The sequence below is a fragment of the Dipteris shenzhenensis genome, chromosome 27 (assembly GCF_047967505.1).
Source record: "Dipteris shenzhenensis isolate YYH24624 ecotype China chromosome 27, Dip_SZ_1.0, whole genome shotgun sequence".
Taxonomy (NCBI): domain Eukaryota; kingdom Viridiplantae; phylum Streptophyta; class Polypodiopsida; order Gleicheniales; family Dipteridaceae; genus Dipteris; species Dipteris shenzhenensis.
The window spans coordinates 42,362,741-42,379,546 of NC_141622.1; the positions used below are offsets into that span (position 1 = coordinate 42,362,741).

Here is a 16,806-nt window from a genome sequence, read left to right on the forward strand (position 1 = left end):
GGCAAACAAGAATGCCATGACAAAAGCTTGCACATCACCTTCAGCTTCTTCTAGTTCTTGTAATCGCCATGCTATTTCTTCAAGGGGTGTGCGGTCTGGCATCCTTCTTTTGAGCAATGTCCTTGAGGACATTGATCTTTCGAAGTCGGTAAACTCGTATCATGGGCCTATCCTATATGGAGGTAATAACCCAATATAATATCCATCTTCACCTATTTTATATTACTTCTCCCATGGACTTTGAGCCATATCTCACTAAATGTAGGCATGGGACCGCCTAGGTGGAGGGGTGGCACATGGAGGAGCCATGCCACCTAACATTTTATAATATTACTACCATGGATTATGTACAACACACCTTACAGGTCCTCTAACATGGAAGGGTGGCACATGGTCATGCCCTACCACCTCAACCCTGGGCCCTATGCACTCCATATTTTATTATACTATTGCCACACATACAAGCACACACTCATATTTATGCCTTTTTACTTTGGTCAAATTTATCCATAACACCAACTTCCTCATCTATACTCCATAGTGAAACAATTTATGGGCTGCAAGAAGAAGCTCCTATTGTCAAGTCCATGGGTTGATGGGCACTAGTGGTGGCTCATGATATTTTGGTTTGACCTTATGGCGGTGAGCTCAACTGCCTATCTCTTCTTATACTCTAATGGTTCGTTTATCCTTTGTTATTCCAATTGTTATTCCAACAATAGCCCCATTTTGATCACATTTGTCTATTTGTGCCCTACACCTTGGGTCATTTGAGTACTCTTTTTTTTTCTTCCCAATGGGGGTGGCCTTGACTGTCAGCATGGTTTGGTTTTATTTGCACTAGATGCCCTTCTTGCATTTCCTTTGTTGAGATCCATTCCATAGGCTTTCTCAAGGGTTGGAGAAACTCTTTTACCTCTAGCTATAATTTGTCTCTTTGACAACAAATGCCCTCAAAGGTCATTCATCCCTCACTAGTGAACTTTGCTTGAACTTCAATGAGCTTTGCTCTACAGACTAGTACTTTGTCCAAGGCCAGGTCCACTTGTGCTTCCAAAATCTTGAGGAAGTTGGTGTTCTCCTTCTGAACCTAGTCCAAGTTGGCTATGGAGATTGGTCCTTGCTCTTGAGGTTATTGTTCGTGTGCTTTAGCTTTTTTATCTCTTCCTTCAGCCCCTTAACTTCCCTCTTGGCTTTTCCATCCATGCAAAATGCTTGATCGCATTCCTTGATGGCCCTCATCGCTTCTAGTTGCCATCTACCCTATTTGTCTAGCAGGGACATGCATGTTGCTTTTTGTTCTTTGACTTGGCATGACCGAAACTTTTCCAATCCAAGAGGTATGATATCCTCCTATACTTGGCATAGAGCATTAAGGGCATTTGACATCTACCATGTTTGTCTAGTAGGGACGTGCAAGTTGCTTTTAATCTTTCCTTTTGTTCTTCGATCTAGCATGCCCTAAACTTTGCTAACCCAAGAGGCATATATGATATTCTCCTAGACTTCACATAAATAATTGAGGGTATGTTGGACAATAACATCATAGAATGGCAATATTTTATTATTTTGGATTTGGTTGAGGATATGACATCAATTCATGGTAGTGATGGCACCGACTCTTATGGTCTCCATTAGTCAATTTGGAAATATTTTTATGCGCCATTGCTTTGTCTTCCTCTTGGTGATGGGATTTTTGACCTTTTCTTTTGTTCATTTAGCTTGCTACTAGGGCTACTACTAAGGTAATGGCCAAGGCTAAGGGGGGTGTTGTGGTTGCGGCAAGGTTTGCTATTATGGCTATTGGATGTTGGCCTCCAGTCATTGTAGTGGCTCTACTAGTTGCGTGGGATGTGGTTTGAAGAGCTTATCTACTACATTTTTATTTGGAGGTCATGGTTGGTTGGTTTGTTGGGAAGCTCTTCACCCCTTTGTTCCAACAAACAAAGGTGTGGTCCCACTATGCATGTTCATTTGCACCCCTACCACTACCTTGAGAGCCTTATGAACCAACACCCTTAGGCACATACGTGTGTAGGGTCTTCAAATAGATTCTCTTAGATAGGTTGCTTCTAAAGCCTTTATCTTGCTTCTCATATACACTTGGACATCCCTAAAGCTACAAACCTTCTTGGAACAAATCATCTTACTTAGTTTGAGGGAACCAAAGATTTGTCATCTTGGCTTGATAGCTTGAATGTTGAGGCAACTTCAACCTCCCTGATCATTACTTTTTCTTCCCTTTGCTTGGAAGGTCTTTGCTATAGGTTCATGTGTGTCAATAGCCTCTAGGGACACTGCCTTATCTAGTGCAAGGTTCCAAGGGAGCTCATGTAAATCCTAGAGACCCATGAGATGCATCCAATTGATGGCTCTACTTAGGGCTAGTTCCATTTAGGGAATGTTGAATATTGATCCCTTTTCCTTCTTTGTATTTTTTTTCTTAACTGGTGCTTCTATGGTTATTTACCATTAGTTGGGTTGGCATGGTTTGTGGTAGATGTTTATGGTGGGGGGTGTGGATGCTATGGGTATAGAAACATGCAAGTAATTATGAAAATGTATGATCTCGAGACTAGGTTTAAGGAATGCAATGGTATGACCTTGAGAGTGGGTTGAAGGGAGGCACATTTCAAAGATGGGAGAGGTTGGTGTATGGAAGTACAGATGAGAGGTAAAACTCAGGCGTGTGTCATAATGAAATATTTCACTTTTAAATTAAATGAAGGATACCACTAGGAGGCACCACAACACTCAAGTAGACTACAAATGACATCCTTTTGGCAACCATTTAACATGTGAAGGAGCAATGCAACAATCTAGCAAATATACTTCAAGAGTTGGAAGAATATAAAACTCTTGTCTTAAAAATGAGCAATAATTACATGGAAATATGGAGGCTCAATAGACCTTGGGAGAATAGTTATAATATCTTGTCTCCTTTCTGACTTGTAGGACATGGACCCAGACGTTTACATTTCATACTTTCTTGAATGTGTGGAAAGGGATGCACATTCAAAGATGGAAGAATTTGGTGTATGGAAGTAAACATGAGCTAAAGATGATTTTTTAAAAGTAAAAAGGAGGATAACATTGGCAAAAGAAATGGTGTTACAAAAAGCAATACCTTCGTGACCATATCGCACTTCAATGATATCGCAATACCATTATAATTGGATAAGCAATACCTTCCTAACATATCGCACTTCAATGATATGAACCCTCAAAATACCGAAATCATTAAGTGCATCTCGCAGCTAATTCCTTCAAAATCTTATGATTCTTTGGTGCAACAACTCTGTAACTCCATTCAAACATCGCCAAACATATCCAACATACCATGGTACTTGATTGCGAGAGTACTCAACAGCGAAGCCGACAAGCATATCAGGCTTCTACAAGTCAAAATATGTCACTACAGTTGCTTCCTCGAGGCTGATGATTAGCGATTGCTTGAGCCACATCTCTCATGTGTTAGGTGTCCATTTGGCAATTTGCAAAAAGGATAAAGAGAGCCTGCGTGAGGTAGAAACCATAGGCAAAGACAAGGAAGCAGCACTCCACGAAATTCTTCTAGATGAAATGACAAAACCCCCAAGCATACGTCCATTACGCCAAAACGTGAAGGAAGACAAACTAGATGTGTGTCTAAACAACACATTCACAAAAAAACAAAGTACATCGACAGCAGCTAGGCCGAACACATAAGGATCATGCAAAATGAAGCAAAGGAAACGAATGAGGAAGATGAAATGAAACACGCAATGGCAACAAAGGATGATATCGAAACTGATACATTAGTGCACGATACATACAGTAGTCAACAAGTTGTCGACTTTGAGGATAAAACCATTGCCATCGCACATCTGAAGGATTCACTCCCCTCAGTGTATTCAAAGACACCCATTACGAAGAGTTAGCATTTTTTACTATCTTGTACGATCAATAGGACATGTAACATCCTAGCATCTACACCTTATCAGACCATAGCACACTGGGAATTAACAAACACAAATAGAAGGCTTAATTTATACATTGAAAACTTTTTCTTCAAAACGATGAAGATATTCGTTCGACAAGTTTTATCTTCAACATGGATACGAATGAGAAAAGGAAAACTCAATGGAAGACAACTCCTTGCAAGAGATGCAGTAGTTGACACAAACATTGAGAAACTACTAAAATCAAACATTGGATTTTGTGATCTGGTGTGACTTTGAACTTCTCTAGACTATAAACTTAAACTTTAAAAAAATGTGTTCACAATGTTGCAACAACTAGGAGCTCCCACATTCTTCATAACCTTCTCTGCAATGGAGCGGCTATGGGAACCGCTTACTTCATGCTTGCAAGAACTTAGAGCCAATGCCTCAATAGTTGTCCCACCAACACCACCATTACACATACGCACCATAATTTGCTCAAACCCTGTCACCACTGCTCAATATTATGTGCACCGGTTTAATGCAATGAAATATTTATTGCAAAAGGATCCAACGATTGTGGGAGAAGTACTGGACTACTTCTTCATCACTAAATTCTAGAACCATTGTAGCCAGCATGAAAATGGCTTACTATGGATTGAAGATGCACCCACTCTAGAGGCATCAACTACCGAAGACAGTCGTATTTGTAGATCCATATATCTCAACGAACTATTCACTGCTGGAGACAATAAAGAAGGACTTCCAAATACACAAGCACAAGAAAACATGCAAGAAAGGAAGGACATGTAGATTCAGATTCCCAAGACCACCAATGCGTACAACACAAATTCTATCACCACTGAATGTGGAAGACATCAACAAACAACAAAAGAAGAGAAACAAGAAAATTTAATCCAAATTTAACATGGAAAGGTGTAGTCTTCACCATCATGAGCTTCTACAAGTTCACGATATCATAAAAACTTGGAGTTTCAAATCTTTGAACTCTCATTGCAGATTTTAAAGCTAAAATATAACTAAATTGCTTAAATCTTATAGAATTTGTGAAATTGAGAAAATGTTTTTAACATGTGCATCTTAAAATGTTGTATGTAGTTTACAGGTTTTCTGTGATCACTACCATGTACCTAGCTAGGTGCCGTGCCCCCAACCGCACCAATCTAGGTCCCCTCTAGAAGCTCATGATGTTGTCCTCTTATGAGAATCTGTCTAAAACTTTTGGTGCACATGGGAGGAGAAGAGGCAATGGTGGGGGCAGATAACAGGAGTAGGAGCAAGATAAGGAGGAGGACAAAGCTTGGAGAGGAAGCAAGAAGCCATCGCCATAGCTAGAGCTTAAGCTTCTAAGGAAGCTCGTGTGCCATGGAGACAAGGTCTTCCACCTACACCTAATTTTTTGGGTGTTTCTGTTGCCCCTAGTCTGTGTCTATGTGCGTTTGTTTGTATATATGTGGTGTTTGTCGTGATGCAACATGATCTCCTAATTTCTAAGTCACTCTTCACTTCTACTCCACACCTGAGGAGCATCCAGTCTCCTAGCTGAAGCCTACCACTTACTTTTCATCTCCGTTATGGTGTAGCTCCCGCGTTAACGTTGTAGTGCTGTGTATAAGCAATGCACACATTGTGCAAAGTCTTTTGCTCGGGCTACATACCCAGTTGTTCTCTGGCTTTGTATAACCTTGTGACGCTGAACACTAGCTTTACTACCTCTACAATGAGTCCATCACGAGACTAGTTGCATGGAACATTCATGAACTAGTGTTTGGACATTGTTTGTATGATATGGGGGCTACCCATAGTGTCTCAGTACTTCTCCTAACATCTGGTCATGGACTCTTTAACACTACGTTGGCCTCTACCATGACCTCAAGCTAGACATATTCGCTTGCGCCAAGCAAGTGGTCCATGTCCTCAACTACAATTTTGGAAACAAGTTTTGGCTGATGTGTAGGCTTCTTGGAAATCTTTCCATCATGAGCAAATAGTGGACAGCTAATTGTTTGCATTACAGAGAACATTGAGCTCTAAATCTACTGGGAGTACGAATCAAGAGGTTATGAAATGCATTGAGTCCAACCTGAGCGTAGAGCCTTGGAATGCTAACAATGAGAAAATATATTTCACTATGTTCTACCTTTCCACGGCTATGATAGATTGCCTCTTGCTACAAGGGGTGTTGTAGAAATTGTATAGAGGGAGGAAATTCTCTTTGGACGTGTTTATAATTAGCAAACTTACATTACCTCAATTGCCCACGCTATGACCTTGGGAATTTTTTAAAGAGAATTGCAGTATTGATTATGATGGCGGACCAGTACACTGGTGTTAAACAACTTGAGGTCTGGCGTCTTTCTTTATCTTGCTCCGAGACCTTTGTTTTGAAATAGTTCCGACTTCGAATACTTAGTAGACAAAGAAATATTTGGATCATAATGATTTTCTACGTGCCTTGCCTAGTAGGGTATATGCAATCATGGATAACCCATTTACCTGTATAGCCACTTTTCTACTTTGCATAACCAAAAAACCATGGATTGGAATGTTGTAGAGTTTCTTGTATCATGACAATTGGACACTATTGGCCCCATGTTTGAACATTAAATTTTTGGGGGAATGACTAGTAGATGCCAAGCTTTGGCATATGCACATCTAGATTTTATATGATATTATATATATATATATATATATTATGAGGTGGTTTAAGGGAATGATGTGATTTATAACACTTTGTGACTATATATAAGGTTATGACTTGGCACAATGTTAGAAATAAACATAAGGTATATTAGAAACCATATACCAATGTTAGAAATATATGGTTGCTTTTAGTTTACTTGTGCATTGGGAATTGACCTAGTAATGTAGTTGATAGGACAAACACACGCATGCATGCACGCACACACACATACATGCATGCACGCACACGCACGTACATGCATGCATGCATGCACACATGAATGCGTGTGCACGTGTGCGCATGTAATTGTGCACACACATATGTATGTACGTACGTACACATGCATGCATGCATGTGTATTGTACATATGTACACGTGCATGCATGCATGTGTATTTTTGGATATGGGATAAGCCCCTTGGTGTACGCTCATGTGTCATGGTTTAATCAAAGGGTATTGGATCCTTGAGGCGCTTGGTGACATGTGGAATTTGTGGCATGCCTATCTTATAAGCAATCATGTAAGGTAGGGTGCCTTGGATATATTGCAGGATGTAGCCCCCTCACTCTCATCCTGTCGGCATTTTTGGGGGAGGGAGAGGGCTTGACACGAAAATGGGGCAGAGGAGTGGGATCCCTCTGTACCCGGTGTCCTCCTGCCATGTGGCACCTTTTGCGGATCCTAACATGTATATAGGTAAATGTGATCTCTCTTCTTCAAATTAGTTGAACTTCATTCAACACACAAGAATGAACTTGAAACAAGAGCTTTACTGCATGAGGAACAACTAAAACGAAGTGAGACTTAAAGACACGCTAAGCACACTATCAAGAAGAGAACAAAATGAGTAAGATATTGGCACTAGTGAATGAGAAATCACAATACAATACCCTAAACTAGAATAATTCTTTAGAGGAGTAGGCTAAGTTTCATGAGACCTAGCATAATAGACGTTGGAAAATGTAGGGATGAGTCAATGTAGGTTTCAGCTTATCATAGCCAAAGGAAAGCACATGTATTGAATCCATTTGGTGTGGATGCAATACTCGATGCCACCTTGATTTCATATAAAGAAATCGTGGTGAGCTAATGATGAGATCTCCTAGTAGGGTCCCTCCATCAAACCAAGTTGTCCTGACCTTTCTTGTTTGCACACATAAGAAGTGTTTCTTCAATGCAAGATTCTAGTTGGAGGAAGTGGCAAATTGAGTAGTGGTGGTGATAGCTTAGGAAAGTGGAATATAGCAACTTAGTTCACCTTCTATGGAAAATGCTTATGCATAGGCTTGTAAACATCTGCAAATATGACAACTAGTTAGATCCTAGAGACTCATTATTACAACCGAAGTGTGCCTTGGTATGTAAGAAGGCTTACTATCGTAGACCATGTTGTGTACTATAATGCATTAGATCTATCTTCTATTAGAGGAGCCCCATGAGGTAACGTCATTTAGGCCTATTTATATTTCATATATTTTATAAATATTTTTATGGAACCACATTGCCTTAGGCCTATTTGGATTCAAAAGGCAAGAGTCATAGAAGAATTGTGTGCAACGACATGTAAGAAAATCAAGTTGAAGTCATGCTTTCTTTCATACATTGAGAACCCATCTTTATGTATGGATTCATCAACTTTGAATAAACCAATGCGCATATCAAATTGGTAGTTAACTTATGTGTAATGTAAAACATTGAACCTTAGTATAATTCTTTTTATTTAAATTCACCAATTTTTTCTTAAATTATAGTTAATCTTTGAATAAGAAAATAAGTAACTACAATGCTAGAAAAAATGCAATCTCTTAATAAAGTAGATAAAGATGGACAAGTGAGAAGGTAGGAAAACATGGACAAGGGAGAGGAGTGCTTAGACCTATATGTTTTCTCTCTTTATGGTTTCTTTCAATCATGCTGCAACCATCACTGTTTTGAACTTTCTTACCCTTCACATCTGTGAGCTCAGGTCTCTCCCTTTTGTAATTTCACATCTCATTATTTGCATTTGGTCTTTCCTTGGTTCACTTTGCTTTACTATATATTTAAAACTTGTCTCTCTAACAAACACATCATAATTTTGATTAGTAAATGTATCTCACATACATAGACACTTATTTCTTTACACACACACACACTTTTTTTTTTTGTGAAATTACACACACACACATGTATACTTTCCCAACTGTGAATTATTAATTATTCTTTTATGTACCCCTCATGAAATCTCCCCTTTACACTCTCTTTTTAACTTCTCCACACACCAAGCCCACTAATCCTTTTATATTTCTTCTAATCCCTTCTCAACCCATGCACTCATTCGCTCCTTACTCCATGTGTGACTTAATTTTTTTTTAATTATCTAAGAATCCATATGATTGTCTATATTCCTAGGTAAAGCAATAACAAGCCAGGGAAAACAGGCATTACCTATCTACCCAAACGTAACTATGATGTTCTAACACCTAGTATGTTTGGATAGTGGTAGGTACGTGAACCCTGACCTCGAAACTTGGACTGCCTGGGGATTTGACATTTTTTTTCAATATTGTGTTTGTTAAACTCAATATTATTAAAAATTCTTAATTTTGGTTGAAATTTTTGCAAACTCTAGTTGTTGCATTTTTCAACTTAGACGTCTCTAACCTTTTTTTTTCTTATATGTTTCTCCTTTTTTACTTTTTATCCAATTGATGGAATTAATTGTATGGCTCAATTATTGATGGGAATTTTTAATGTAAACACACACACACACACACACAGACGAAGGAGTGGGGGGGATGTTACATTCTTTCCCAACATAGAGGGATTTTTCTGCTAATTTTCCCCCTGCCACGATTTCTAGTGATCCCCTATCTTGTGAGTCTTGTTTCCTTTTTCATCACCATAGAGATCTCTCTCTAGAAACCTCCCCCTAGCCCAATGCTTGCAAAGTGGCCTCATGCCTTGGTGCCATGTGTCCCACAAGGGACCTTACCCTTCTAGCCCTCTCATGGGCTCCCCTTTGCACCTCTTAACTAATGTCTAGGCCTAGGCGTGACCGTAGACCCAAACCCTCTAGGCCTCATAGTATGCAAGCACCATCGAGCCCTCTGGTTTCCCGCCTAACCACAATCACACCACATGGTTCCATAATTATGGCTGATGTAACAAGGGAGGTACTATATTTTAAGGCCATAATAATAGATTTAGGTTACAAAATTCCCTTAAACAAAAAAACATGTGAAATCACAACCTGTCCTCGTTAAACGACTACCCTCTAGCATGGTAGTGCTAATAATCACTCATAGTTTCTTCAACTGCCATCAACTCCTTGGTTTTCTCTCAGTCCAAGAAAAGTGAACCTCACTCAAGACTACTAATTTGATCACTACTACTGATTTTATTTAATCCGTTTTTGCAAATCATGTAAAAATAAAATAGGATGTGACGGTGGTGGACATTGGGGGAAGACGAGACTTGGGGGACTTATTGAGGGGATGGCATACTTGCCACCCCTAAACAACCAAAATTTGATAATGACGTAAATATTGCAATTATTAGTTGTATATGTGTGGGGAAGGAACTCCATTAGAGTCCACAAGTGCTAGATGCTGGTGCTAATTGCAAGACTCGCGGTTTTTTTAAAGATGATGAGGCATCAATCATGAGCTACATACTAATCAATTGTTGAGACTATTAAAAACATAATAACCCACCTAAACAAGATGCAAAACATGTGACATGTGTCCCATTATGAAGGGAAGTCTCAATTGATACCTTGGAATATATATCTAGAAACAAAGGTAACGCGTAACCTTTTAAAACCTAAGCGTTCAAGTTAAACTTTTTGTCTAAATCTAATTGACAGTATGTCCATATGTGATATTATTTTTTGGCCTTAGTTGACTCATTAAAAGTAGCACAATGGTTAGCATAACCTTAAACAACCTACTCAATGAAAGTGAGCGGCTTTTGTTGTGTGCATCAATGTAGAGGTTCAACCTCTTCATTGATGTAGAGCTTAATCTTACTGACTAGTGCCGACAAACATGAGTCTTTTCCCTACACTTGGTAGGCATGTGTAGAACATTTTTCCTTGAACATTAATGATACCTTTGGAGGTAGGATGCAAGTATTGTAGGCTTGCATCATCTCTCTAGATGTTCAAGACATGTGCTAATCATGAAAGACGGTTCAAGAAAATCATAAAACGAACCATAACATGTCATTCATGCAAATGGGATGGTGTTATTTTTTATTGTAAAGGAAGTAGGCTATTTTGCATTTAAACTTGATAGACTTCCGGCAAACTTTGATTCTCCTACCTAAAACTTAGAAGTCATGGTCAAGGTTGTCACCAAAACTTGAGGTTGATGAGTATAATCATTGAACATTAACAATTGTCCTACCTGAATTTTCCTAGCTAAACCTTCATGGCATAGAATTCATGCTCGAATTATCACCAAACTTGAGGCTGATGAGTTTAATCATCGAACTTCTACAATTTGTTTCATGTATTTAGTGAGCATCACTGGGAAAAATAAAAAAAGCTGCCTAAAATTAGTCTACTTCTTCTAGTTGTCAAGCATCCACCAAGTGTATAAAAGCAAGTCAGGTCATTGTAATATGATATCACCATGAACTAGACATCGAGTCAAGATGCATGATAAAAGCATTACCTTGCCATCCACCATAATGAAGTCATGTATGTTCTAGGTAAGTTTTCCTTCATGTCAACGTACCCAACTAGAAGACACAGCAAGCTATGTGTCCCACTTGCTCTCTCTCCCCACGATTGTTCATGTAAAATCCATGGTCTTATAGTAGTGCCTTGCTAGGGAGTGTTGTTTGGTGCAAAACTTCATTCCCATGCATTGAGATAATTCCACCACTCTCTTAATGTTCCTTTTCTCTTGAAAAATTTGCCGAAGTTGGTAGGTCCCTCTTCATATCTAAAATTAGTGCACTTTGTGGATGAGCAACACTTGGGACCATGCAAGTTTGGTAAGCAATACATGTGTTGTGGAGGGAAATTGTGATCTTGACGAATTACATGGAGTTGTAGAGCTTTATGGGTGTGCTTTGCATCTGTCTCCATTAGTCTTGAGTGCTTCTCTCTTTCTCTAGATGGGTCACTAGACGTAGTTGTTGAATCGAGGAGCATGTGAATCATGGACTCTAAAAACGTTTTCGCAAGTCAACATATGATGAGGTCTAAAATGAAAATGTGAAGGTTTATGGGGAAGAAAATTGAGGTCCTTCCAAAAGATGTCAAGGGGAAAAAGGCAAGAGAAGGGATTTCCAAGTCACGCATGATGCCAATCCTTAGAGTTGCCATAGATTTGCATCTTTGCTACAAAAGTATAGGACATGTGCGTGAAGGGGTGTTTGTCTTGTGTGGGTGCATGTGCCTTGCACGCTCTCGCCAGTTATACGCCGAATAGGACTCGACCCAAAACGCAATGGCGGCAATTATCGGCCGCATTTGGCTGGTGGCGGTGTTGATTGAGCGAAATTATTAGAATTTAGCACAGCGAGTCCCAGCGAGACAGAGCGAGAGAGACAGACAGAGAGGCGTGGCCACCAGTGACCACAGCATCAGAATCATCAGAATCGAGGGCAGCACCAGGCTGGGTAGGTAGTAGGCTGCCTTGGCGTTTGGCAAGTGGGTACTCTTTCAAGTATGGCGGAGCAGGGGAGGTGTGGTGATTGAAATGAGGTGCAGGAAAAGCTTGATGGTGTGTGAGTGCTGCCGTTACGCGCGTTGAAAACCTGCTCTTTCTTACGGGGCGGTGAAGAACATAAAAGAAACCAGGCTGCATGAGAGCTGGGAAGGCCATCACTGATGACTAATGGTGGAGTCAATTCGGGAGTTGAGGCCGAAAGAAAACTAGGACTAGTCTGCAAGAAAACATCACAGTGATGTATACGCATAGCCAAGAGATTCAGCATGCACGACCAACAATATAATTCTAATTTCTTACCAGGCAGGTCGCGCAAAGGGACATATAACCGGGACATATAACCAGGCTCCAGCTACCATAAAAGACACACCTTCTGTGCCGGCAAGGCCCATAGCCATAGCCATAGCCGAGGTATGCAAAAGACAATAGCGATTGAGGCTGAGCCATATTGCTGCAAGGCCCATAGCCATAGCCGAGGTATGCACATTGCACAAGACAATGGCCACAGAGGCACTACCGAAGGACAATGAGACGTAGCCAGAATGCCATAGACAGAGTATGTAAAAGCCATAACTTCATCACTCCTATTTATAATGCCTTCACCAGGGCAGTGTGAGTGTGATCGCCCACATAGCCAACATGGCAGGCGATGGACATACGTTACCACATCAAAGTAAGCAAAACATAGCTATTCAGCAGGGATACAAAACATTGAAGCCATAGTCAAGGTAGGTCAAGACCCACCACAGCCACAGCCACAGCCACAGCCATAGCCATAGCCAAGGCAGGGGATGCAAAACATTGAAGCGAAGGCACACGTGATCGCATAACCATAGCTAATGGCCAGCCAAGTGCCTGCAAAAGACACGTATCCAGTGTAGCCATGAGTCTGCAAAGACATAGCCCACAGTAGCCATAGCCATCGAGCCAAGAGCCTGCAAAAGACCAGAACCTACTGTTAGAAAGAGCCAGCCAAGGGCCTGGAAAGAAAGTCCACTGCAGCCATAGAAGGCACCAGTTGTAGCCATAGCCATAGCCATAGACATAGCCAGGGCATGCAAAAGAGACAGAGGAACTGTAGCCATAGCCAAGAAGACAAAGACCCACCACAAGCATAATATATGCAAAGAGAGAGAGAGAGAGAGAGAGAGAGAGAGACATGCACATTGCAGCATTGCAACAGACAGAGAAGCAGCCAGGCTCCATAGCCCAACAAAGCGTGCTTTGTCAGTTGTGGTGTGCGATTCTTTCAAAGGTTGCGTCTCCTCTTTTTCCACAGCTTGCGAATCAGCACCCGCAGAATAAGGTTTACTCTCACAATCTTGATTCGTCCTGCACACAGCCGTCCCTCCCAAGCAAAGTAATCAATCTGCTGGAGCATCAGCATCCCCTCCTGTGAGCTTGCTGCTGCATCTGCTTGCCCATCATTCCATCCCCCAAAAAAGAAAACGTAGAACAAGTCTCCTCACCACAAGCCAATTCTTGATCGAATTACCCACGTCCTTCTTCTTCTTCATCTTCTTCCTTGTCGATGCATGCAGAAAAAGATGGAATTACCTTGAGATGAGAGTTGATTCTACATGTACATTGAAACAATGCTTGACAAGTGTTGTTCCACTGAGCTAGAAGAAGCTCCTCCCTTGACCGCCATAGCCATTACCACCCTCTGCAGCTCCACAGAAGCTTCCTCCCTCTGTATATCTTCACCTCCTTCCTCCCTCCTTTCCATCCCTTTCCTTCCTCTCCGATCAATCCTCCCCTTTTTCTCCAATCCCCAATTCGCCCAGCCTCCCCTGATCTCCCTCTTTCGATCCTTCATCCCTGCCTCCTACCATTCGTAACCCGTCATGGCTGTTCAAGCTCAAAATCCATCCAACGCTCTCGATCTTCGAAACAGGTAGCTTTTCTTATCGAACGCCTCCGCCTTCCGATCTAAATCCACGTTGCTGATCGTCAATTTCTCAATCTGCTCTGGCTTACGTCGATCCTCTTTCTGCGGTACTTATCAGGACAGTGCAACTCTCAAGCATGGAGAGCGGGACCTTTTTCAATCCTATCCCATACCTGGTCGGTGACTCTCAGCAGCAATCGGTGCCAGGAACCGCCGCAGTACCGGGCCATCAACGGTTGTTTCAGCCAGGTCTGTTGCGGAGAATACTCCCTACCCAAGTAACTGTGTACTTTTCGCTAAGGTCGGGGCTCAATGCTGACAACTATCGCTTCCCTCGTCTTGTTTGCAGTTGTGACACCGATTTCAGGTCCTAGCATCCCGAACTTAACATTGTTCCACCAGCCTGTAGTGGATATGACAACTCATGCAATGGGTACGAGAAAGAGGCGCAGGGAATCGAGCGGTCGTCGATCTCCTCAGCAACAGCAGCAGCATTCTGCTGCACTTCTAGTAGACCTCAATCGGAACTCTGCCATTGCCCCGCAGTCGGGCGGGGTTTCCACTGGCCTTCGCCTAGCTTTTGATGATGATCACTCCACTATTACAGGCCCGAGACCTGAAGTTGGATCTGCTGTCCCGAGCACGCTGAGGGACGAGTTGTCCGCACAGCTATTGCACCAGCAAGAAGAGCTCAATCAATTCCTGAAGAGTCAGGTATGGTCTCTCAGTGCATTTATGAGTGGCGGACATTTCCGCTATTGCGTCAACTGTTTTATGTTTGGATCCTATGATGATACTGGAATCGCTGTTTTCCAGTCTGACCAGCTCGCGCAAGCTCTTGAGGAGAGAACGCAAAGGCATTCAAAATCGCTTGTTTCTTCAATAGAGGAAGGCGTATCTAGACGACTACGCGAAAGGGAGCTAGAGTTCGAGAGATTGAACCGAAGAAACATCGAGCTGGAGGATCGAGTGAAGCATCTAAGCGTAGAGAGCCACATGTGGCAAAGCAAAGCGAAGAGCAATGAGGCGCTGGTGGCAATCCTGAGGACAAACCTGCAACAGGCGGTGGTGCAAAGCAGGGAGCAAGGCAAGGAAGGATGCGGGGATAGCGAAGCAGACGATGCGGCATCGGCGCACATAGATGGGAATGCAGATGCACAAGCAAGGGTGATAGGGAAGGCAGGGGAGCCTGTGAGGGTGTGCAGGAGGTGCAAGGCCAAAGAGGTGTCCATCTTGCTGCTGCCATGTCTGCATTTGTGCCTGTGCAATGACTGCAAGGGGGAGGTGGAGAGGTGTCCTCTGTGCTTTTCCCTCAAGAGTGCAAGTGTGGAGGTTTATCTATCCTGAAAGACCAGGAAAGGAGATGAAGCAGAAGTTTGCATGATCAGTTTCTGTCCTGCTTCTTGTTGGAGGTTGCATCTACTGATCAGAATGCCTGTGATCTTATTATCAGACTTTACACTGATGTTATTACCATCTCTTTAATGTATAGGACTCAGGGAAGAAGATAGAGGAGTTTTGTTAATCAGAATGCTGGCTTCTGGACGGAGGTTTACATATCTGTATGGCTTCTGGATGGAGGCTTACATGATCTGTATGACTGTCTGTCCGGCAAGGAGCCCTACATCTTGCTATTTTGAGTGTGGAAATGTTTTTGGGTTGAAGCAGCAGTGTGAAGACAAAGGTTGCATGGTATGTGTTTGGATGGAGGTTTGCTTGATATGTGTCTCATTGTGCAGTATGCCTTAAATCTTGTTAACAAGGACTACACAGATGCTGTGTGTCTGTTGGGCAGGATTAAACCTTGGTAACAGAGTCTACACAGGAGGAGGTGGAGGGTGCCTAGTCTGTGTTTTGTTGATCAGAATGCCTGCTTCTGGGTGATGGGTGATCTGTGTCTGTTTGGCAGGATGCCCTTCATCTTTTTATGAGACACCCTCGCCCCTCTGTGCTAATCTATACCAGCAAACAAGAGGAAAGAGGTTGCAGATCCGTGTTGTTTAGGATGTGTATTTTGTTTTGTTTGTGAGCACAGCTCTACCTTCCTAATGAAGCTATGGCCTCTGTGTAGCAGATGCTGCTAATACCTTCATCTAAGCTGCATAAAAAGTCGCCAAATGCTGCAAGATTTGCACTTTCCCTGAATCCTAGGAATTGAAATCTCCAGAAGCAACTGAATGAATTTTTCAATGTTTAAAGTTGACCGTAGAAGATAGTCGAAAATGCTAACTCTTCGTAATGGGTGTCTTTGAATATGCTGAGGGGAGTGAATCCTTCAGATGGTGCAATGGCAGTGGTTTTATCCTGTACCGTGCACTAACGTAACAGTTTTGATATCATCCTTTGTTTCCATTGCGTGTTTCATTTCATCTTCCTCATTCATTTTCGTTGGTTGGTTTTGCATGATCCTTATGTGTTCGGCCCAACTGCTGTTGAGTCTTACATTGTGTAGTTTGTAAAAAGGGAAGCTCATCAATTCTTCAAGTGCTCAGATCGTAAGCATTGGCCGGACAAGTCCACTAAGTAGTTGTGATCATATTGGAGCCTTCTTTTGATGGCTACCATCACAGTCGCACTGTCACTAATGTATCGTGGAAGGACACATTGAGCTCAATCTCAACATCT

The 16,806-nt window shown here is 41.8% G+C and overlaps 1 protein-coding gene across 1 annotated transcript; it reads left to right on the forward strand.

Annotated features, from left to right (window-relative positions):
- Nucleotides 1-13,307: 13,307 nt before the first annotated feature.
- On the forward strand, nucleotides 13,308-15,726 carry LOC147884322 (E3 ubiquitin-protein ligase BOI-like). Its single transcript, XM_087398973.1, has 4 exons — nucleotides 13,308-14,187; nucleotides 14,300-14,430; nucleotides 14,531-14,895; nucleotides 14,998-15,726. Exons 1-4 carry the CDS (start codon nucleotides 14,138-14,140, stop codon nucleotides 15,526-15,528), a joined length of 1,077 nt encoding a protein of 358 aa, XP_087255099.1. The 5' UTR covers nucleotides 13,308-14,137; the 3' UTR covers nucleotides 15,529-15,726.
- The last annotated feature ends 1,080 nt before the right edge of the window (nucleotides 15,727-16,806 follow it).